The sequence below is a fragment of the Myotis davidii genome, unplaced genomic scaffold, assembly GCF_000327345.1.
Source record: "Myotis davidii unplaced genomic scaffold, ASM32734v1 scaffold60, whole genome shotgun sequence".
Lineage (NCBI taxonomy): Eukaryota > Metazoa > Chordata > Mammalia > Chiroptera > Vespertilionidae > Myotis > Myotis davidii.
In genome coordinates, this window is record NW_006293007.1 from 1,940,010 (window position 1) to 1,964,149 (window position 24,140).

At 46.3% G+C, this 24,140-nt stretch overlaps 1 protein-coding gene across 2 annotated transcripts; it reads left to right on the forward strand.

Annotated features, from left to right (window-relative positions):
• Positions 1 to 3,676: 3,676 nt before the first annotated feature.
• Positions 3,677 to 16,019, forward strand: YY1 (YY1 transcription factor). Of its 2 annotated transcripts, none has more exons than XM_015565820.1 (4): positions 3,677 to 3,879; positions 12,084 to 12,144; positions 14,016 to 14,174; positions 14,854 to 16,019. In XM_015565820.1, exons 1-4 carry the CDS (start codon positions 3,800 to 3,802, stop codon positions 15,034 to 15,036), a joined length of 483 nt encoding a protein of 160 aa, XP_015421306.1. In that variant the 5' UTR covers positions 3,677 to 3,799; the 3' UTR covers positions 15,037 to 16,019. The 2 variants fall into 2 exon arrangements, with proteins under 2 accessions (XP_015421306.1, XP_015421305.1); XM_015565819.1 differs by lacking the exon at positions 3,677 to 3,879 and adding an exon at positions 13,477 to 13,609.
• Positions 16,020 to 24,140: the final 8,121 nt, after the last annotated feature.

Consider the following 24,140-nt stretch of genomic DNA (forward strand, 5'->3'; position numbering starts at 1 on the left):
AAAGATACTTAGAATAGGTAAATTCATAGAAACAAAATAGAATAGAGCTTACCTGAGGCTGGAGAAGGAGGGGTCATTTTTAATGGGTACCAAGTTTCTGTTGGGGCAATTAAGTGATGGGTATAGATAGTGGTGATAGTTACACAACATTGTAAATGTACTTAATGCCACTGAATTGCACATTTACAGAGAGTTAAATATTATGTTCATATCTTTTACCAATTTTTAAAAAAAAGAGGATAAAAAGGAAACAATGAAAATGAGGGGTGTGGGACAGGCCGAGCTTGACCCACAGGCTATTCCTGAAGGTTGTAAAATCTTGCCAGGCTCTCCTCTGGGTTTATTTTGTTCATTAAAAAAAATTATTGATTTTAGAGAGAGAAACATCAATTTGTTGTTTCACCCACTTAAGCATTCATTGGTTGACTTTTGTATGTGCCCAATGGGGATTGAATCCACAACCTTGGTATATCCTGACAACGCTGTAACCAGCCCAGTCACCAGGCCAGGGCTGTATTCTAATTCACCCCCACCCCCATGCTTCATCTTGAATATTAAAACTAAGAACTGAGCCTTAAGTATTTCCTCATTTGACTTCTGTTTGTGTCACTCCAAAAGTCAGATACTGAAGCCCTAATCCCTAGGGGTAGGGCCTTTGGGAACTAATTAAATTATGAGGATAAAGCCCTGGTAAATGGGATTAGTGCCCTTATAGGAAGAGACAGGAATTCTGGGTATGTGAGGACACAGCAAGAAGGCATTTGTCTGAAAACCAGGAAGAAGCCCTAACCGGTTTGGCTCAGTGGATAGAGCGTCGGCCTGCGGACTCAAGGGTCCCAGGTTCAATTCCTGTTAAGGGCATGTACCTTGGTTGCGGGCACATCCCCAGTGGGGAGTGTGCAGGAGGCAGCTGATCAATGTTTCTCTCTCATTGATGTTTCTAACTCTCTATCCCTCTCCCTTTCTTTCTGTAAAAAAAATCAATAAAATATATTTTAAAAAATAAATAAAAACCAGGAGGAAGAGCTTTGCTGAGCACTGAACTGGCTGGCACCTTGATCTTGAGAACAGAGGGCAGAAAGTGTTTTGTTTCTGGCTTTTGTTCCTGAACAGCCAGAAATGGAACAGTGCCAGGCACATAGGAAGCCCTTAGTCATGGTTTGAACTAATACAGTGAGTGATTCAGCTGTGACTTCTGTATGCCAGGAGGTCAGTCTTTTTCTGCCCCAGCATACTTGAGATGTGCTCTCATCAGTAGCTTGCTCAGAGCAGCAGTGTTTCTGAGTCTTGGTATCATTCTAATATCAGAAATATAGAACATCACTGGAGAAAAATAGCTTCCCTGCCCACCAATATGTTTCTGTGCCACTTGAAAGTTGATGCATAGTAGCAGTCATGTAAGTTAGAGAAATTGGAGGTGAATTGCCTCGGCCCTGAGAAGAGGAATGAAAGAATCTGGTCACAGTGCAGAACCCCAGCCTTGTGACTTACAATCAATAACTACATTTCTTGAACTTGGTTATTAATACACCCAGCCATTGTTTTCTTAGGCCCCTTCATTCCTGGATGGATATTCTTCATCTCTCAATGGGTAACCCGGGAGATATTATCTAGTTCATTTTTTTGGTTGTTTTTGCTAGGCATTGTGCCAATTGGTTTATTTTATTTTTCCTTTTTACTAATTTTATTGGGGTGACACTAACAAAATTATCAGGTTTCGGGTGCACAGTTCTATAGTCCTTTCTAGCTCCAAATAAGACACAGCTGCGTGTAATGACTAAGAACACAGGTCTTAGGCTTCATGAGTTCACATTGCTACTGACTTAACTTCTCTGTGCCTCATCTTCTCTTCTGTAAAATGCAGTTGCTAATTTTGCCACTTCGTAGGGTGATGTATGTGTGATTAACCTAGTGCCTGCACACACACATTCAGTGAAATGTCTGCTGCTGTTCTGTTCTGCATTTCCTTGTAATGACCAACAAGAGTTCCTGAAATGGAGAGTGATGGACAGAAAGGTGCTTAAAGTTTAAAGCAGTTGTATTCTGTGCTTTTCATTACTGAGGGGAACTGAACTTGAATCAAATGAACCTACATTCTTCCTGTTCTACTTGTATCTTTCCCTCACGTCTGGCGTCAGAGAGCAGGATGCTAAACAACTATGTGCTGTTTTTGATAGTGACATTAATTGCAGAATTTGATTTGGTTTTTAGTCATGGGTTTTAACACTGGTGGAAGGTAATGCAAGAGTTGGACAACCAAGCTTTCACTTCTGAAAGTTCTAGTGTTCCTGCTTTTTGTGAATCACTTTGGTGGAGAAAAAGAACATTTCAGTTAACATTGTATTTTTGGAGCACTTGTTTTCTGCTTTTAGGCACCAGTTGTACAGGCTGGTTTGGTCTCTGGGCTTTCCCTCCAGTGTAGGAGAGCAGGCTGATAAAAACTCACAACAGCATGATTTTAGTGTTTTGGCAGTGTTATTAGCAATAAATAAATATAGAAATTGAAAGTAAGAATGGGAGGCTCGGAGGTAGGCTGGAATTAGAGCGAGGGAGAACTCGTGCTTATGGAGTATCTTGCCAGGCACTTGTGAATTAACCTGTGGGAAAATGGCTGGTTCGAGTATGGAGAGCACGTGTACAGGAGATATAGAGAAATAGAGGGTGAGCCTAGAAGTGTTAAAATGAAAGCAGACAGCATAGGACCCAGAGTGCCAGGCTGAAGTAGTTTGTACCTCTGTTGAGGCACCACCAGTGAAAGTGTATCCGCTTACATTTTCTGTATCAGTTTATCCTTTGGAGCATCACTAGAGCAGAACATGATTGTGAAGCTCAGTTAAGAACTTCAGTAGTCATTTTAGGCTTGAGGTAATAACTAAGTTGATGGTGGTAGGACAAAGGGAGAGAAGACCTTTTCAAAATGATCAATAGGACTTGATGTCTGTGATACAGGCGATTTAATTATGGGGATCAATATTCCTTTACCCTATTGGATTTGAAATGATGGTAACACATGAGTTACAGATGTCCTACATTCTTCAAGCCAGGTGCTCATTGAAGGCCAATCGTGCAGACTTTGAACAAGGCTCTGCAGATGCATGGGGTCAGGACTGACCAGCACCCCTGTCCTGGAGGGGCTGGCAGTCTGGTGGAAGAGCCGACAACTATTACACAGGTGTGGTTATAAGTCGAAGTCAAGAGTGAGTTGCAGAGGAAAGGCGCTGAGCCATGGTGCATTTGAGGAACTAAAAGGCCAATGGAGCTGAGCAGAGTGAGGAGAGAAGAGTGAAAAGAATAAGGAGGCTGGAGAGGTAGGCAGGAGTCTACCTAAGGTGAAGGCTATAAAGTGAGACTTGTTGCAGTGTTGGTGGTTAACAGGAAATGTGTGGGTAGACCAAAAGCAGAACTCTGAGAGAGGTGGTAGGAGAAGCAAGAAGCTGAACATAAGCCAGAGAGGGAAGTGGATGAATCCAGGGAAGCAGGTGCTGGGGAACCGCCCTGTGGGCTGGGAAGGAGCGTTGAAGATTTTGGTGACCTTCAAGCAAAAATGGGATTTTAAGAGATTAAGGAAAAAAGACTGGGTGCTTAAGAAATTGAGTTGTGGCTATAAATCTCCCATTTAAGAAGCTGCTAATGAAAACACTTTATATAGTTTTTAAAATGTATTTGCCCACATAGACATTTTTACTTAGCTAAGATCATCTTTTGGTGTGCTTCAGATGAAAAAAAAGATATTGACCATGAGACGGTGGTTGAAGAACAGATCATTGGCGAGAACTCACCTCCTGACTATTCAGAGTACATGACAGGAAAGAAACTTCCTCCTGGAGGGATACCTGGCATTGACCTCTCAGATCCCAAACAACTGGCAGAATTTGCTAGGTAAGTTACAAGAACTTTCTTTTCATCTTACTTAAGTGTTGGCAGCTGTATTTTGTGTGCCTGAGTTACAATGGTGGTTTGTATTTTTGCTCTAGGGAAACATTTGAAAACAAAAGCAGTTGGTTTCATTTTTAATAGTAACTATACTGTTAATGTGAGTGGCACCCTTTTAGATCCTTGAAGACAATAAGATGAAGTAAATACTCTTTAATTCCATAAATGACATTGCTTGTGATTAAATAAATTGGACATAATTTGTTTGGAAATGGATATCTTTATACCATCCACTGGCCTGCTCGTGTAAGTTTCATATGCAGTGTGTTGTCTTGGGCTAAGCCGCAGGAGACCTGGGTCTGTACTACTTTGTACAGCTGACCACAAGAGAGGATTTCATGCGTTCATGATTCACTGGGGCACTAGGGAAACTCCCATCATTTTGTTAATGTAAGCTGGTGGGACAGGAAGAGTTCAGGTATTCATGCCTGGGACCCTATGACTATAAAGAGGTGAGCAGCAAGGAAGGTCTGAATCCATTGGATGTTTGTTTTGCCTGAAACAGGCTGAGCTCCCTATAGAAGCCTCTGCCCTTTTTACATTATTTATTTTCCAGTATTGTTGGGCAGTTTTTACAGAGATATAAACTTTTAAGTAAAATGAAATGACTAATAAACTCTAGAGAAGAGCATCCTCTTTTCCCTGCCTGAATGGAGCCTGGACCCACCCAGGAAATTTAAGGGCTGGGTCAGGAAGAAATCTGTGATGCTACTGTCTTAAGGACAGAGTGGGGCACCTTTTTTTCTTTCTCTCGAGAGCAGAGTGGAGTAGGAAGGAGCTGGAGGCCCTGGAGTCTCCCAGTGTCTCCTCCAGGCCTGCCAAAAACACGGTGGGCGACCTCTTGCCATTTGGAGTCTCAGTTTCCCCACATGTTCATAAATGAGTTTAAGAATTCCATTATGTTTTAACAAGGGTTTCAACACTGTTCTGTCCAGTGAAACTAGTTATAGAGAAAAATATACACATTAATTTATTTCTAGTTTGTTATGGCTTAACAAAAAAGTTAAGACTCGGGACTCAGGTTAATGACATTGTTCCAGCTATTAAACTGCCATTCATATTTTAAATGCAGGCCTGTGTCAAATATTAGCCACCTTCCACCCCAGGACAAATATAGATGGAATCTATAGGATACATAGTCATTAGTGAGATTAGAAATTTGGGGGAGATTAGGGCAAATGTTGTGCCAATGTTTAATATTGCCATGTGTTCTTAAAGTTAGTCACCTCTTCCTTATGGTACTCAGAATCTATGAGATGTGATATAGGCCCTACCCCAGGGCTAGAGATAATGAGACACTGGGGTCAAAGAAAGTTTTGTGGCAAGTGGCATTTGATTTGGGCCTTAAGAGCAGTGAGCTTTGATGGATAGGTGGGGTTTCTGTGGTGGGCAGCATGCTAAATCATGGTGCACACATTCCATATCCAGTATATAATCAGAGAACAGTAAGCAGTCAGGTGTGCCTGGGAGATAGGGTGCTGTGAAAGAGTAAACATGACACGAGATAGTGGGAAGGGAGATAAAAAGCTTTGCTCCTTGCCCTGGCCAGTGTGGCTTAGTTGATTGAACATTGTTCCATGCATTGAGAGGTTGATGGTTCAACAATACCCAGTCAGGGCACTGCCTGGATTACGGGCTCGATTCCAGGTAGGGGGTGTGTGGAAGGGAGCTAATCAGTGTTTCTCATCTATATTTCTCTTTCCCACTCCCCTTTTCTCGCTATAAAAAAGAAAACAAATAAAAAAAATTTTTTTTTAATCTTTTCTCCTTAGATGATGGGAAATGGGGAGAAGTTGCTGGTCTGGGATTCAGGGTAGGCAGCGTTTGGTTTTAGGTACTAATGAAACATCCATTCTGGACTTGAGGTGGTTTTGGGAAATTGGGGCTGATGAGGAGTGGCTGAAAGCCTGGAAGTGTTAGGTAAGTCAGCTCTCTGAGGGAGAGGTTTTGGAGGGAAAAGATTCTGCAGGAAGTCCTGGGAAAGTCCTGGTATTCAGAGAGTAAGAGGAACCAGGGAAGGACCAGAGGATCTTGCAGGTGAGGAGGAGGAGACTCGGGTAGGTGAGCACAGCATGGAGAGAGCCAGGAGTCTGCAGGGGGCCGAAGGAGGAAGGAGTGCAGCACTAAAATGTCCATTGTGATGTGACCTCTTGAAGGAGCAGGGAGTGTTGCAGAAAGAGTACCTGTGGGTAGCGAGCAGTGGACAACCCTTGGCACTGCTCACCTTCCGGGAGAATCAGCAGCTGATCTGGAAGCTGCCCCTGGTTCTCTGAACAGAAAACCCAGGGTCTTTCAGCCCTAAACCCAGGAGGGATGTGTCACTGTTGTGGAATAGAAGCCTCTGTGTTTCCCCAAGTGGTTTACGCCTCTGTATCAGGGCTCCCAAAGACCTTCCTTCTGAGGACCCAGGTACCAGCTATCTTAAAGCTACCATTTATGAAATTTCAGAACATTAAGGATAAAGAATCTAAAAACGTTGAGGGAGAAAAGATAGCTCATCTATAAAAGAATGATTGGGACTTCTTAAACAGCAATAGATAACAAGAAATCATCTGACAGTGGAGCAGTGTTTTGAGGTTTCTGAGGAAACATTATAAACGTAGAATTCTTGATCCAGCAAACCTATCGATCAAATACAAGATTTGGTTTCTGTAGCATGCATGCTTTTCAAGGAGGTTACTTGAGTATCTATTCTAGTAAAATGAGAGTGAACATCAAAAGGAAGACTTCCTAAAGAATACAGTGAAAAGAAAACCAAGAAGAGAGCTTTGCAAGAGGCAGTTTAGTACAGGAAGTCTGTGGGTTGTGAGAATTGCTATAAGAAAAGTCTATCTCATTCAGTAGTGGACAGAATGAGTAAGACGTTAGAAGATTTTGGTAGTATGGGAGTCTTCTAAAAATGAAAAGATAAATCAGAAACTCCCTGAAAGGGGCAGGATGAGGGAAAGCAATGGCATAAAAATGGGGCAAACTACTGACAGTATTTGAGGGGGGCTCATTTGACTGACTGTAGGAGAAGGTTCTTGTGGGCCTGAAGCTACTCCTTTGGACTTCTAGAGCAAGCAGTGTGATCCTGGCACAGAGTTAAATTCTGTAGTAAGTAGTATTTACATGATCACCTGAATATAGCATGGGTTTACTTCTGTTAGGGCCAACCTTCTAAATATTTCATTTATATACAACAGAATGAGATCTTGCTTCACCTTGACCATGTATATGAAGTGTATAGGGTTGGGCTCATTCTCACCCCCATTTCCCATGGTATCTTGAAAAGATCATGTAAAACGGAACAAATCTCTAATTGGACAGTAGTGGTGGTGAGAAATATTGAGCCTGGAATGCCCTATTTTGAGAGTGTGAGTGACAACAGCTGAATGGGATTTCCCAGAGTCCCCAGAATTGGTGACTGAGACTCTGAAAGCTGAAGGCACCAAATTTCAAACTGTTGGGTCCAGACCACATCTTGTTTGCTTCTAAAGATCCACAGAACTTGTTTTGCTGGCCTCCACTCTTCATCCACTTCCTCTTGTAATTTGGCTGTTGGCTTAAGGAGGTGTGTTAGCTGCTCTTTTCTCTCCTTCATATACTGGGTGCAGGGATTCTGCACTGGACTTGCAACAGACCACAGGATGTTTCAGGCTCCTGCTGCACTGACTCTAGACTGCTTAGTAAGTCAGTTAGTGTGTGGGCAAGTGCAAATAATGACTTACACTTGGAAGTCATGGTATTTGAGAGGTGGGGCTATGGGTCACTTATTTCCTGAAATGTCTTTTTAGTAAATACTTCCAAAAGGGTCAGTGGGTGGGACCTGGCAAATACTATTTCCTGATTAAATGGACAACTTTTGTGCATTTTTCATTAACTAAAGTTAGCCCTTTGGAAACGTTTGGTCTAGAAAGATCAGAATAGAGTGCTTAAGTTAGTCCCAGGTTGGTTATTTTGTTGTTCTTTTCCCACCCTGAGACTTTAATCACAGGATTAACATAAGTGTGATCATGGAGCTGAAAGTACCTTAAATCTCTTCAGTATCATCACATGAATATGCACTGTTATTTAGGAGATAATTCATTTAACAAATGTCGTCACACTTGTCTAAGGCAGCATTATTCCTTGTATAGTTCTTTACCATGCTTGCAAACGCTAGCTGTATACACAGAAACCTCTGTCCTTTCAGCACAATTGGTGGTTCCAGTCTAAAGTCAAGAAAGCTTCTTTTGCAGGCAAGAGGCTTATTTTTATTCAAGAATCATTGCTTTAGAAATGTAATCTCAGCTTGGGGACATTGCAGATTTAACTTGACTGGAACTTCTCGTTTACTCAGTGCCCTGCAGGAGAAATTGCACCAGGAAATTCCTACAGTTTCTGGTCCTGGAGTCCAATCTTTACCATGTCTTCCTTCCACAGATGAAGAATCAGACAGCATAAAACCAGTCATGTCATAGGGAGCGGGTTCTCCATGTTAATTGAACAGGAAACATCTCTTGTTGACACTTGGCTCCTCATATAATTTCTAACACGTTGAGGAGGCCTTTTTCTCCAGTCTCACAGTCCTTTAGTTGAAAGGGTGGTTCAGTGGAGCACTAGACCTGGGTTGTTAAGTATTACTGGCATATATATATTTATATTTATATTTACATTTATATTTATATTTAAGGAATTAACTCATTTTTAGCTAGGTCCATTTAGCACACAACCAGACGGTGATAATAATAGCTATCATTTCCCAAGAGTTTAATGTGCAACTTTTAACCTTCACAGCTCTAAAGTAGGCAGCATTATACCTTTTTACAGAGTAAGAAACTGAGGCTGAGAAGTTAAGTAATTTGCTCAAGGTCGTGAAACTAGTAGAAGTCAGCATCAAGTCGCACATCCCATTCCGTCTCATTTGTAGTGCCTTTGGTGTTGTCATTGTTGTCTTTGGATCAAAAGATCTTTGTAAAGTATCACAGTCCATGAAAACTCCAGTCTTGGCTACTTCTGACTACTTTGGGCAAGTCAAGAAGATATTCAAAATGGTGATATGTGATTTTAGCCTTTTTTATAATTTTTGGATTTCAAATATAGACTATATATATTTTTGTTTGCAAGTTATATATAAATTGGTGCTGTGAATATTTTAGTCTTTATTCACAAAACAAAACTCTTTCAGTCTAAGTATACTTCTTTGGGAAATGACCTTTTCCCAGTGTTTGCATTGGAATAGAGTGTAAAAGTTACCAGCATCTACTGCCTCATTCACTGCTCTGAGTGAAGCAGGGTGATTTGCCAAGCAGCTTGAGTGGCTGCAATTAAACACCTTCCACTTCCTTTTTGTCCAAATGCATTTTAAACTTGGCACACATTTTGAAAATGACATTTAAGGAAAAAGAACACTCAATAAATAGCATTTTTAAAAATTCAAAGAATTGAGTAAATGGTACACGGCACCATTCTCTTTACTTTTGTGTATATTTAAAGTTTACCATGTTTTTAAAAATGCAGTTCCTAGGAATAATCTAAGAAAGTGTATGGGGTTGGAAACTCAGCTGAGCCACACCTGCCCTCCTGGTACAGGGATCTCCACTGCTGCCACATTCAGACCCCGAGATGGGTGGGTCAGGGAAAAGGTTGTCTGTAGGACTTCTTTGTTATTCCAATGGGCATTTTTTTAAAAAAATGATTTATCGAGAGAATTTGCAGGCAGTAAAATTGACCCTCTTTAGGTGAGGACCATTTAATGAATTTAGGCACTAACAGTGGTGTAGCTATCTCTAGAGTCCAGACCTAGAACACGTCAGTGGGGTCATCAAAGGTAAAAACATGCATACTTGGGAAGACTGAGCTTGGTTCTTGATATAGTCTTTTTTTTTTTAATATATATTTTTTATTGATTTCAGAGAGGAAAGAAGAGGGAGAGATAGAGATAGAAACATGAAGGATGAGAGAGAATCATTGATTGGCTGCCTCCTGCACACCCCCTACTGAGGATCGAGCCTGCAATCCAGGCATGTGCCTTTGACTGGAATCAAACCCAGGACTCTTCAGTCCACCGACTGACACTCTGTCGACTGAGCCAAACCAGCTAGGGCCTTATTTAGTCTTTTTAATTGATATTTGGAATAGAGCCCTTTCATATAAATTACTGTAGTTTTTCATACTTTGATATAACCTCCAGGTGGCGCAGTGGCATCAAATTTTTGTCCTATTTAGTTTTGTGAACTCAAACCCAACCAAACTCTAGGATTGAGTGGTATTTAAAATAACAAAGGCTAGTTCAGAGCCCTTGTACACAACAGGCACTTAGAAAATATTTGCTAATTGATGTTGTAATTCTCTTAAGTACAAGAAAGGCCCAGTACCTACAAGGTTGGGGTAGTGGGGGGGAGATATTAGACTGAAAATGTCATGTAAAATAGGAAATTTGTACAGTCTTGAACAAATGCCTTAGAGATAAATTATAGCTGCCAGATAAATTGTTCCACCTCTGCTCCTCCACGGCATGGAAAGTTTAGGTGATTCCTGAGTTAGGCTATAAAGTAAGAAGCTAGTCCTTATCCCAGATGAAGGGTGAATGTGGATGTTGTTAGGGCCTTTGCAATTACAAAGATGACAGCAAAACTCTAATAAAAAGGTGGTGGTCAATTGGCTCTTGGTGAGGAATCAGTGACTTAGTTGTTCATTAAATACGTATCCTCCTGTAGGAACGTGAGATGGCAAAACTAGGGACAGAAAGAACACCTGTTCCAGAGGTTTACATCTTTTTTCTAGGAACTCTTAATTTCTCACCCCTCCACCACACACAGATCTGTAGGGAATATTTGGAGAGAAAGTTTTGACAAAAGACCAAGTGTTGGTTCAGTGGAAATAGCAGGTAGGTAAGTTACCCACTCAGTAAGCTCTCTGGATAGTACTTCCATGCAGGGCTCAATCTGGCTGCCCACAGATTAGTACTCTCATTGCACTCCCTCCCTTGCAAGCAGAGCCAGGCATCTCTGTCCTTTTAAAGAAATGCTCTTATTTTTTTAAAAACCAATAGTGTGCTAAAAATTAAGCAGGATGAAGAGATATGGGTGTTCCCACCTGTCCACCAGTCCCTCGGGGGCTCCTGCAGCAGCCAACACTAGTTACAGCAGTCAGGTTCCCTTCCAGAGCTATTACACCCATCTGTGATCTCAAAGGTCATTTCTGTCAATATGAGTGGATCCCCTCCCTTCTTTCAGTATTTGTGTATATTTGTGTTAGGAACACAAATACTATATTTTTTAGTATTTGTATTTTAAAGGGAGAGGGAGAGAGAACATCTTTGATGAGAGAGAATCATTGATTGGCTGCCTCCTGCACACACCACATGCACCAGGGCATGTGTCCTGACCGGGAATCAAACCATGATCTCCTGGTTCATAAATGCTCAACCACTGAGCCACACAGGCTGGGACATGTGCTTGTTCTTTTGTGTTTGGGGGTGTTTTGTTTTGTTTTTTTTAATGTATTTTTACCGAGAGGAAGGGAGAGGGATAGAGAGCCAGAAACATTGATGAGAGAGAAACATCAATCAGCTGCTTCCTGCACACCCCCAACTGGGATTGTGCCCGCAACCAAGGCACATGCCCCTGACCGGAATTGAACCTGGGACCCCTCAGTCCACAGGCCGACGCTCTATCCACTGAGCCAGACTGGGCGGGGGGAGGGAGGGTGTATATGTTTTTAAGAGCCTCCCATATCTGTTTCTCAGGGTATAAGGCGGCCTTACTATGACAGCAACTGCTCTTGGATACATTGTTTCACTCCTGATTTCCTGTTTATCTGGGCTGCTGATCTTTTGTATCTTTTAAAGAGTTCCGTGGAAGGAGCAGATATTTGAGTCACACAGATCACAGCCTGGCCATCCTAAACTGCCCCACCAGCTCATTAGCATTGCGACCCTAGGCAGCAACCCGGTCTTTCTGAACATTCTGAACATCCGCATTCTTTTCTGGCCAGTGGGAAGAGCTTCACACGCATAGGTATTCTGAATGTGAGTTGTCTCATCCCTCCCCTTCACGGAGGCATATTGTAATCTTAGCTTTTGGACCTGTAAGGAAAACATTTTAGGGACTATATGATTTATGCCAGTCGAGTCTACCCACTCCTACAAATCTCTCTCTCTCTCTCTCTTTTTTTCTTTTGGTAAGAATGAAGCCAAGAAAAATTAAAGAAGATGATGCTCCAAGAACAATAGCTTGCCCTCATAAAGTAAGTAACGCTAGGGAAAAGTGTTCATTAGACTGTCAATGAAGTTTTAGAGAGATTATAAGAAATTTGTACTTTTTATTTGTTTTCATATTTTTTGAGATTAAGTGAGGAGCTATATAATCTTTGATGTCTAAATTCAAGAGACCATATTTTGTAATGTAAGTTTTGTTCAGTAAAGGCCACTTAAATTTAAATACTATTAAAATGGGGTTACTATAGGGCACCAGTGTTTTTTATTATTACTATATATTGAATATATGTTAGGATTTTATTTCTTTTTGGATCATTAACAAGTCAGTTTTAGACATTGGGTTGTGTGCTCACCCATGGACTTTATTGGGACTGTAGGTGTGTTATAGGAATTTGGGGGTTATTTTGAATGTTGCTAAAGTAAGCTTAATTTACTCTATTAATTGTGTGTTACTAAAGAGGTACTTAATTGTTTTCAAATGTGATTTAGTCTTTAAAATAAAATGATAGCCCAAAAAGATACTTTGAGGTATTGGCTTGGGTCAGTTTCAAACTTAGTTGGATGCAAAATGAACAGAAAATCACACAGGTGCAGAAAAACAAAGGGCAGAATTTTTGAATGGAATGATTTTTTTTAAAATATATTTTTTATTGATTTTTTACAGAGAGGAAGGTAGAGAGAGAGTCAGAAACATCGATGAGAGAGAAACATCGATCAGCTGCCTCCTGCACATCCCCCACCGGGAATGTGCCCGCAACCCAGGCACATGCCCCTGACCGGAATCGAACCCGGGACCCCTCAGTCCACAGGCCGACGCTCTATCCACTGAGCCAAACCGGTTTTGGCATGATTTTTTAAAATGAAGGATTGGAGGACAAATTTAGCTTTGAGGTGTCACCTCTAATGACTAATGACTATGCAACTCACGAGTTCTTTGTTCTTTTTAATGCTCTTCATGTGGAGAGTTTGAAATGTAAAGTGATATTCACTGGGGCCAAAATATAGATAAGCATTTGAAAACAGTTCTGCCTTTGAGTGCCTGCCATCTCTCTAGCTTCTCTGTCTACTTCTTTAAAATCCCATTTTCTAAATGGAAATTCAACCTAGGGGTCAAGGTGAAAAAACTGTGGCTTTTCCTGCCCGCCCTTCTGCCTGTGAAGCTGTCCACTGGTTGGCTTGTGCTGTCCTCTGTTGTGCTGTCTGTCATTTCCCCCACCCACTCCATCACTGGGCAACAACTGCAGAAGAAATTGGGCAGGACATGCTTCTCTGAGCGCCACCCTCCCATCTGCCGCCCCCGCTCTCGTATCAGTTTGCCTGCTTCTTTTCCTAGTGTCTCACAAAATAAATTTCTTCTGTAGTTGCCATTCCTTGGAGACCCTCTTGCTTCTTTCTCTGTCAAGAAGGGGAAAGAGGCAAAGAGAGAAGAGGGAACAGTAGGCGATGGAGAATGACAGCCCATTCTTGCAGCACAGAATGTGGGGCCCACCAAAGGTAGTGGTGGACTGCCGTCATTTTAACTCCATTTATTTCCCAGGGCTTCTGTTACTTCATGTGGGGGACGGAGTTGGGTGAGGCAGCGGTGGTATAGCTGGAAGCCAGGGTGTTGGGTTCTACTCCCATCTCGGCTACTAGTAGTGTGACCTTGGGCAAGTCTACTTAAAGACATCTCTAAGCCTCAGTTTCCTCATCTGTAAAACAAGGGTTTACATTAAATGATAAGGCCTTTTTCAGCTGTCTGTTTTTTGTCTTAAATATTTTAATATTTCTGCTGTAATACTAAGTAAAATTAAATGGGGCTGGGGTTGTTTTGTTTGAATGTGTCAGTGAAGGCTGTTCAGTGGTTGACCCTTTGCGCACTTTGCAGTGTGAACCGCTAAGCCTCTCTCTCTGTTCGAAGGGCTGCACAAAGATGTTCAGGGATAACTCTGCCATGAGAAAGCACCTGCACACCCACGGCCCCCGAGTCCACGTCTGTGCAGAGTGTGGCAAAGCTTTTGTCGAGAGCTCAAAACTAAAACGGCACCAACTGGTTCATACTGGAGAGAAGCCCTTTCAGGTAGAGCCAGTCCCTCCCCTCCCCTTCCCCCACCCCCCACCCTCCACACACCTCGAGTGTAGGCAGGCAGCTCCAGCTCAGGGAGAGATGGCCTGGTGTCCTGTCACAGGAGGGCTGCTCTGTGACATACTGGAGACCATTGTAGTGTCCGACACATCAGGAGAAAGCATTGCTCAAGAGCAAGCCCAAAACTAAATTTCGGGTGCATCCACTGTGGGGTCAAAGCAGTTTAATTTGGGTAGTTAGTAGTATATTGAATCACTAATTGGCAGGGAACTTCTAAAATTTTACTGTACGTGATTAAGTACAGTTAACACTTTGTCTCATTTTAGAAGCCCATGAACAAGGGAACAAACTCCCAGGACAGACAGTAAACCTGACCTGGTTCTTGATTTGGCACCAGAAGCTTTCCTGTTTTTTTGTACTTAAGTTTTAGGACCATAACATACTATTTAGAGAGATGCAAGTGTTTCTCTTATATTGTATTCAGATGGTTTAGGAGGGCGCTCCTGTGGGTCTTAGGAGTAGTTCCTGCAGAGCTAGAGCTCCATGCCCACTAATACTAGAACAGCTAGATTTCCCCTGGGCAGGGAGAAAAGAGGTCAAAGAAGTAAGCTGCCCTCCAGCGCAGCGGCGGGTCCTTGTGTCACTGAGCAGGTTCTCTGGTCTCTCCCGGCAGTGCACGTTCGAAGGCTGCGGGAAACGCTTTTCACTGGACTTCAATTTGCGCACACATGTGCGAATCCACACCGGAGACAGGCCCTATGTGTGCCCCTTCGATGGTTGTAATAAGAAGTTTGCTCAGTCGACTAATCTGAAATCCCACATCTTAACACATGCAAAGGCCAAAAACAACCAGTGAGAAGACGAGAGAGAAGAGCCTTCTAGACCTCGGGAAGCATCTTCCAGGAGTGTGTTTGGGAATAACTATGCCTCTCCTTTGTATATTGTTTCTAGGAAAGAATTTTAAAAATGAATCCTACACACCTAAGGGACATGTTTTGATAAAGTAGTAAAAATTTAAAAAACTTTAATAAGATGACATTGCTAAGATATGACTCTATCTAGCTCTGTAATCTCGTTTCGAAAACACGGTGTTTTGTAAAGTGTGGTCCCAACAGGAGGACAAGTCATGAACTTTGCATCAAAAGACAATTCTTTATACAACAGTGCTAAAAATGGGACTTCTTTTCACATTCTTATAAATATGAAGCTCACCTGTTGCTTACAATTTTTTTAATTTTGTATTTTCCAAGTGTGCATATTGTACACTTTTTGGGGATATGCTTAGTAATGCTATGTGTGATTTTTCTGGAGGTTGATAACTTTGCTTGCAGTAGATTTTCTTTAAAAGAATGGGCAGTTACATGCATACTTCAAAAGTATTTTCCTGTAAAAAAAAGTTATATAGGTTTTGTTTGCTATCTTAATTTTGGTTGTATTCTTTGATGTTAACACATTTTGTATAATTGTATCGTATAGCTGTATTGAATCATGTAGTATCAAATATTAGATGTGATTTAATAGTGTTAATCAATTTAAACCCATTTTAGTCACATTTTTTTTTTCCGAAAAATACTGCCAGATGCTGATGTTCAGTGTAATCTCTTTGCCTGTTCAGTTACAGAAAGTGGTGCTCAGTTGTAGAATGTATTGTACCTTTTAACACCTGGTGTGTACATCCATGTAACAGAAAGGGCAACAATAAAATAGCAATCCTACAGAAAGAATATGGCAGAAAAGATCTGTAAGCACAGTCTTATTTCCTTTTGTTGTCCAGAATAATTATAATTCTTGAGCCTCCCAGAAATTGGAAGCTAAATAAAGCAACTCAAGTTTCCTTTATTTTGCACTCAATTACAGTGACTTATGATGAAAGCAGTGCATGGGTATTTCAGTACTTCCCCGCGGGGACTGAGTCCTGAGTGCAGGTACAGGCATCCCGAGCTAAGGAACTACCTCAGAGGACTCCCAGCCGGGCCCTTTGGCAATTGGGTTTTGATTTGCGCTCCCCAGCACAGATGTGACTGACAGTTGCACCCTGGCCTGTGTTCTCAAGGTAAGGTGTTACCTGGCAGGGACAAGCAGGTGTCCAGTGCTCAGGCCGCCCTCTGGGTGGCTCCAGCGGGTCCTCGCCCAGCCAGAGGCAGGCCCTGGTTATGCTGTGTGGTGAGAGCCTTGGGGCCTTTGGCGGTGGAGTCCTCAGTGCTAGCACGTGTAGCAGTTGAGCGCCAGCAGCTTAATCTTCTGCTTCTAAATGGACACTGAGTACTGATTGGCAAGGTGATTCGATTAAGGGAATTGTACTCAATGAGTACTTTGCCTCTCACATTGTGACCTCTTAAATGTACCGTTATGATTTTTTGAATTTTACTTCAAGTCAAATATCAGACCCATGCGAATATTTTATAAACTGCCACAATACAGCAAAATCCCATTTACTCAGAATGCAAACATCCGTGTGTCTTTGTGCTGTGTGCTCGACAAACTAGCTGAACCAGATTTATTCAACTGATGTCCAGGGCACCGTCAGGTCAGAAACGTAGCCCTGTCTCCAGCTCCTCCTCCAGTCTTGTGCAGGATTGGTGGCCCAGGAGCAGTGACACTGGCTCTCCGGAATTTTGAAGTGCCTTCTGATTCATAAATGAAAAATTTAACTTGAGACAATTTTTTTATTTGTTCAGAATCTGTTTTCCATTGAGTGAGTAGTTTGCTGGAACTGAGTTAATCCGAAGAGCCCAGCTGTCCCCTCGATAAGCCAGGAGTGGCTGTACCTGGCAGTCGGGAGCGAGGTAAGCCATCGTGGAGCTCCCCTTCAAAGCTGAGCGCCCAGAGTACTTCTCTGGCTAGACCTGGGGCAGAGGCCTCCTCAGGTGCCCGTGGTGTGAGCAACCATTCCTTCCCTCCCTGCCAGCAGGCAAGCGGTCCTGGGGGGCATATGAGGTCTGGAGCTGCATCACCCATGCCCAGCATTGCACCACCCTGGAGCCTGGTCCTGGCACTGTCCTTGGGATTCCTTCCCCAACGGCCCACAGCAGGGCAGTCTTGTGCTGTGGGGACATGCTGGCAGTCCAGAGAGCCACTCTATGTCCTATGACCTACAGACCCAGGACCCTGGAGGAGGTTGGTCCCTCTTCCCGTGCCTTGACCCCTAGGGGGGTGCCTTTGGTCATCTCTTCCATCCCTCTGAGTGAAATAGTCATCACCCCCCTTGACTCTGTTCATATATCTTCTCTCAATCTGCAGAGTTGGTTTCTGAAAGGAATGTAATTGGGGGGTTGAAGAAATGTACTGTCCAAGTTCCTTGTTGAAGGAACATTCAACCCCGGTATAGAGAACAAGCAGGTGAGCAACAGTTAAAGAGCAGAGTCGTTCTCACTGGGGGTAACGGAAGCCCAGTTCGCTGTGGTTAAAACTCTTAAGTTTGCTGAGGATGTACGTGACAAAACTTGGACATGGTGTTTGAACAGTGAGTCAATTGGTGGTCTTGAGGGTTAACCTGATCTATAAGTAATACTGATAGACATATTTTCCTACATCTGAGCTGAGATACTTGCATGTTTGTAGGATATGTAATATAAGAGCCCAGAGGATACGTTTACATTTAATAAGATGTTGTTTTCTATTTTTGGATTTCTTATTATTTCCCCCCTCTTTGGTAGTGAAGTTAGGGGGAAGCATAATATTTGTATAAAGAACTGTTGCCTCAGAGTGACATTTATTTTCCAGGGTGACATTGAACTCACACTGTTGGTTTCATATGGTGTTTGTGTGCTTTGCCTAGATTCAAGACCTGAGGATTTGAGGAATATCAAGATTATTTTTCTATCTGGTTTTCACGTACAGTTCTTTTACATGTCACTTATTTTACTAAATTTGAGTAAAGTGAGACCCTTGGCAGAAGAGGAAGCCCCCTGTCTGCCAGTGTTCCCAGCAGGATTCTGGTTTGTTTCTTCACAAACAGAAGAGACACTTCCAGCCAGCCAGCAGCCCAGAGGGACGCTGGGCAAGTCGGGCGGGTGGTGGGCAGAGGGCTTCGGCTCTGCCCCCAGTCTGCTCAGCAAAACTTACCTGTTGTAATTATCTCAGATTTGTCTGTGGCACAGGAAACTGGGCCCTCGGAAGCTTTTCGGTTGAAAATCAGATTGTTGTACCCCCATGACAGGCAGAGAGAATTGATCACTTCTTGTATCTGACTGATTTGGGATTTCATGGCTTAAGAAGCCATGTTATTCATCTTAAATTCTCCAAGTCCCTCCTGCTTTCTTGACGTCTGGCCATGAGCCAGAGCATGGATCCAGGGGTCAAAAAGGTGGTGAGAACTGAAGCTGCCGACAGGCACCACTAATGCCATACTCACGCCACGAGCTTCCTTGCAGCTGCTCCGAAGGCAGCGCCTTGCCTGTCACTGGACGGCCTCGGACCCACCGGCAGGTGAAGGCACCTCTTGCCAGCTCAGAAGCTTTGCTTGAGTGGGTGGCTAGGTCTCCTACACCCTAACGTATTGACCTTGGTTGACTTTGATTGTTACTGCATGGGCTGTGCTCAGGTCCCTGGTTGCCGAAGACAATGCAGTGCAGGCCTTTCAGAGCAGCAGCATCAGACAGGAATGGTCAGGCTCCTCCACATGTGGGCTTCTCGTCGCCTCCAAGCCTAAGTGGTGAGCAGAGAGCCAGAGAGGTGTAAGCTGGGAGGGCAGGTGGCATGTTGTCCACATACTTAATCAGCTCCTCTTATAAAAAGAAGGTAAATCAAATTCCCATGAGCTGGTCACCTGGCCCCATGGTTCTGGCCAGGATGTGGGAATCTGCACAGGGTGAGAGTGATGGTAGCACGTTCATCCTAAAGCACAACGGTTTTCCACTAAGTGGCAAATTGATGAGAATGCTTCTCTATAAGGACACTCAGACTCCATAAGAAACAGCATTGGGGTGTCACGGGGAGGGGCCCGTTATTGTGCTGTATTCTGTTGGCTGCGCTGTTGGGGGGACTGCACAATGTCTGCATGTACTTTACATGGAGGGGAAAAGGTATCGATACCAAACCACCTTTTCTACAATACCTGTAACTGTTAGGAGGCTCTTATTATCTACAGCTAGTAATTGGTCAAGTCATTTTCATAGAACAATTGTTTTTATTCGCTTTCTGGTAACTTCTGTAGGCCCTGGCTTGAGGACTTAGCATTGCGTCTCATGTGCATCTTTTTCTTAAATGTTTTTTGCCATTTCTGGAATTGTCCTTGGTTTTTCCTTAGCTCATAGGTCTTAGATGCAGAAGTATTATCGCATTTAAGGCATCCGCATCTCAAGCATCAAGCAAGATGGCTTTGCATCCAGAAAAACATTTAACGTAATCCAGTTTGAAGCACCAAGCATGTATAATAACATGGCTCTATAAGATATAATAAACGCATAATGTTAAGCTTTTTAATGCCTGTGGTTCTTGTTTGTTCCTCAAGCCTCTAAGCCACCGCTTTCCCTGCATTTCATCACACAGTACCCCTGGCCGGAGGCTCCTGTCTGGTCTGAGGCAGACCCTCCTGGGTTCCCTTGTGGCCCAGGAATGGAAATTCCAGGACTCATTCAGTCTCACCAGCAGGAAATGCTTCCTTAGCGCAGCCTCTCAGCTCCAGGGTGGACTGATGGACTGGAAGAGTTTAAATGAGAAGCTCACCCACTTTTCAGAAAGCAAATTCTCAACCCCAAGTGATAGTTCCGGGAACTCCAGTAAGAAACTCTTAACTAGCTGTACTTAGGCTCCTGAAGACTTGATAAAATAAACCGGTATCTAGCTAGGATTCAGCCAAAAGCAAACGCAGAGAAGCACTTACTCCCCTGGCTGCTGGCAGGATGCTGCTGAGTGAAGGGCCAAAGAGCTGGTGATCTTCAGATTTTAGATGAAAAGATTGCAGGCACCCTGCCCCCACCCACATCCACTGTCCCTATTCCACAGTTGCCAGCATCTCCACGTAGGTGTAACGACGTGTGTTAGGGACCTAACTGTCCCCAGTACCATGCCGGGCACTGTGAACACCATTTCATATGACTGTCATGGATGAGGGTCATTGGCAAAGATCTAGGCAGCAGGAAGTCAAACCCCAGGCCTGCCTGGCTCCTGCTGCCTCTGGCCCACAGCCAGAATTCATCTCAATCCCCTTGGGAAGAAGCCCTGGCTGCTGATGGAGTGGCACCCTGGCCTCAGTTCCCATGGGTTCCCAGCATGGCGGCCTGGGGCGCTGGCTCTGGGCCCCCACCGCCAGCATTCCTCACCCTCCTGTTCTGGCCCAGCCGCTCCTCTCCAGCTTCCTGACGCACGGCGCTGTGCAATCTCCCAAATGGGGCTCTAGCGTGGGTCTCCCCTGCCCACCTGAACCTACAGGGGCTCCCCACTTCCTACCAGATCAAGTCCAGCCCTGACCTACTTTTCCAATCTCAGCCCCCTCGCAGCTTCTCACTCCCGAAGCTTCTGGACCCTCTGGCTCCCAGGTTCACTCATTCAGCAGCTACTGAGCCCGTTATGTGTCAGGCCTTTTCCGGTGCTAATGGAGCTGCATTCCATCCAGTGGAGGAGACAGTAGAAGATGGATGACCGCAGGGAGGGGCCTCGCCCAAGCTCTGGCTCTTCCATCAATTGCAACAGGTTGCTTACCAGTGAAGCTGGTGGCCAGAGCGCCTCTCCAGCCCCCTGCGCCTCCCCCAGGCAGGGCCGGCCCTCCCATCCCCACCCCTCCGCTGCCTGAGTTGCTTCCCCTTTGCTCTGGCCTTAGACCCCTAACCGGGCCGGCACCAGCGGGTGCGCCTTCCCCTCCGCCACCGGAGGGCGCTGTGCTGCGGCCGCTCCCCAGTGTGAAGTGGGGGCGCGCTGCGCTGGGCGTGGGGCTGCCAGGACCCATCTGCGTAGGCCTGGCTGGGTCCGGAGCCCGGGTCCCGCGGGGGAGGCTTAGAAGCCTGCACCTTGGCGCCCACAGCCTTTCGTGCCATCCGCAAACACGCTCGGGCCCAGCGTGGGGACCCACAAGATGGGGGAGGGGGGTCACATTTGCCCTCCAGCACCTGTGGGGCCACCAGCCGCTAAGGGGACACTCGGGGAGGCCAGCCAGTGGGAAAGGCCTCGGGATTCGGCAAGGCAGAGGGCAGATGACCTTGGGCCAGTCGGAAGCTTCATTTTCCTCAGCAGAAGCTGGGCGGAGGGGAGAAGGGGGGCTGGGGCAGGCTGGCCCCCAAGAGAGGCCGGGAGGGAGGGGCTGCGCTCGCGGTGCCCTTGTAGGACCAAAGGGGAGACATTACATGAGGGGCCACCTGAGCGAGGCCTGGACAAGGGGAGGGGTGGCCGGACCCCCGTCTAGTCCTGGGTGAAGTCAAGGCCTGGTGTGCGTTGGGAAGAGGGACCAGAAGCCCCCCAAGCCGGGCTGCTTTTTCTCTCACCGCCCCCTCCCCCCCATATTGCAGGAGCGGTGGGTGGGCTCTCCCTCCTCAGCCCACTTCCACTCCAAATCCACCCCATCCCAGCCCCACTCCGCCCGTCCCCCCATTCATTCTAAGGCTGGCCACTGGCTCCCCACCCATCTTCACCGGTGACCTCAGCATTGGTCTGCAGGATGGTCCATCCTTGGCCTTGTCCTCCTGATGACCCCACTCCACCTGCCACTGCCATGGCCACCCCCAAACCTCGTGTTTCCAACACCTGCAGCTCCCAGTCTCTGTCCTGGGGTCCTGCTCTCTCGCTGCCACTCCTGCTTCTCTGGGACTGCACCCCAGTGCCCTCAGCCAATCACCTCACCATCCGGCCCCACACAGCTCCATGTCCCAGCTTCCCGCCCTCCTACATTCTGGCCTTCCCTTGTCTCTCTCTGGCAAAACCCAACCTGGCCCTGTGCTCAGCAGCCTCTGCCCTCATCTATCCACTCAGCCATTTATTCACTGTGCTGCCCCACCCCCACCCATCCCCCTTCCCATCCTGTCTCCCACCATCCACAGGGACATTTAAGCCAGATGAGGCTGTCATGGTGGCCTCCCACCTCTCACCCCCTCACATCCACTCAGGCATCAATTCTGCCCACTTTGTTTCCCAAACCCACCTGGATGCCCAGGGGTGGCTTTCAGGGTCTTCCCAGCAGGCTGAGGAGCCCACCACACCTTGAGAGCTACCGAGGGAGCTCCAGGGAGGGACGGTCCGCACTGCAGACCTGCCCTGCCAGCCTGCCAGGGGACGGCTCCCACCCAGCAGCACCTAATGTGGAGCACCACCGCCCCGCTCAGGTGAGCTTCCTGGCCTGGGGCGGGCTGGACACCCAATGCCCATCAGCAGGCCTGCAGAGCCGGGCTGGGTGGGTGGGGGCCACAGGAGGGCTTCCCAGTGTGGGGGGTGAGCAAAAGGCTGTATTGGCCCAGCTCCCCGAGGCCACTGCCTCCACCGTCATCACAGTGGACACACCCTCCCCTGGGAGGGCCGGTGGGTGCCATGTAAAGGAGGCACAGCAGCAAGGAAGCCGAGACCAAGGGGCACATGGGGTGGGTCCCGAACCTGTCCAAGATTCCTGCCCCTCCCTGTGCTGCTGGGGTGCCATCCGGGGTGTCTGTCACTGCAGCCGTGGGAACTCGGTGATCAGCCTGGGCTGTAGGTGCAGGCAGGCCACGTGGCGCATAGCCAGGCCCGGGGCAGGGCTGCGGTGAGGGCTGCAGACCAGGAAGGCCTTCGGGCTCTTGACCCAGCACGAACTGGCCGTGTGCCCTTGGACAGGCCCCTCCCCACTGGCATCCCCGCTGCAAAACGGAGGCTGAGAGGACTGGAGAGGGAGTGTGCACAGGGGTGAGGCGCTGCCTGTTACAAGATCCTGCTATCAGGGGGAGGCTGGGAAGGTCCTCCCTCAATCCCAGCGGCCTGCGGAGCTGCCAGTGAAGGTGACTTCTGACCTTCCAGACCTTCCAGAGGATCAATGCCTGCCGTTTGAGCCACATCTCCAAGATAACTGTCAAGTTCAAAGAACAGTCAGTACCTAGGCCACCGTCTGCAGGAGTGGAGTGTTCCCACGGCTGGGACTCACCCAGGGGACATACCCGACGTCTTCCAGGAACTGAGACAGCCCCGGGCTCCAGGGGGGTTGGGAGGGGTGGGGGGAGGGTGCTGGCTGGGGAGGTGCTGGGGACCAGGTTTCCCCTTCATTACACAGTCTGGGTTTTGTCCGCATTTTTATTTTTTGCCACATTAATAGATTACTTATTCCAAATAGAATAAACATAAATTTAAGTCAGGAAGAAAATAAATTATCAAGGAAATTGATAAAAACCCCACACTTCTCCCAACCCCTCTTCCCACCCAACCTGTCGGTAATGTGTAACCGTCAGGGCTCACAGTGGGAGTGGGGGACCCTGGTTTTTAGCATTTGCCTGGGTTCTCTCAGAGGAAAGAGGCGAGAGAAGCCAGGGGGCTTTAAGGGGGAAGGAGCTGCTGCCTGGGACCCCAGGGAGGGGACACTGTTAACAGGGTCTGTGACACACCCGAGGACACGTCTCCCAGCCCCCTCCTGGCCCCCTCTTCCTGGAAACGCCGGCAAGCCCAACCTCACAGGCTGGTGCTGGATTAAATGGGGTGTGAAGGCACTGGAGAGCTGGCCCGCTCCTGCAGGGAGAGCCGGGGGCCCTCTCTCCTGCCCACCCTGGGGGGGGCGGGGGGGACCAAAGCTTTTTGGCTCAGCAGTTGGGAAGGAAAGAGCCTCCATCCAGGCTGGTAGCTTGGGACACAGGGTGTCCAGGATTGACCCCAAGAGGCTGAGAAGTGGGGATGGGCACCCACAGCCTCCTCGAGGCGCCCTTAGGAACCTCTTCGGCTGGGTTAGGTCTAATCTCGGCTGGGCAATTCCACTCACCCTCCTGCCAGCGGCCATGTCTGACCTGAGCACAGCTGGGTCCTCCCGGAGAGCTCACAGCACACAGCACGTGCTCCCAGCCCTGCCCAGCGGGAGGAGGA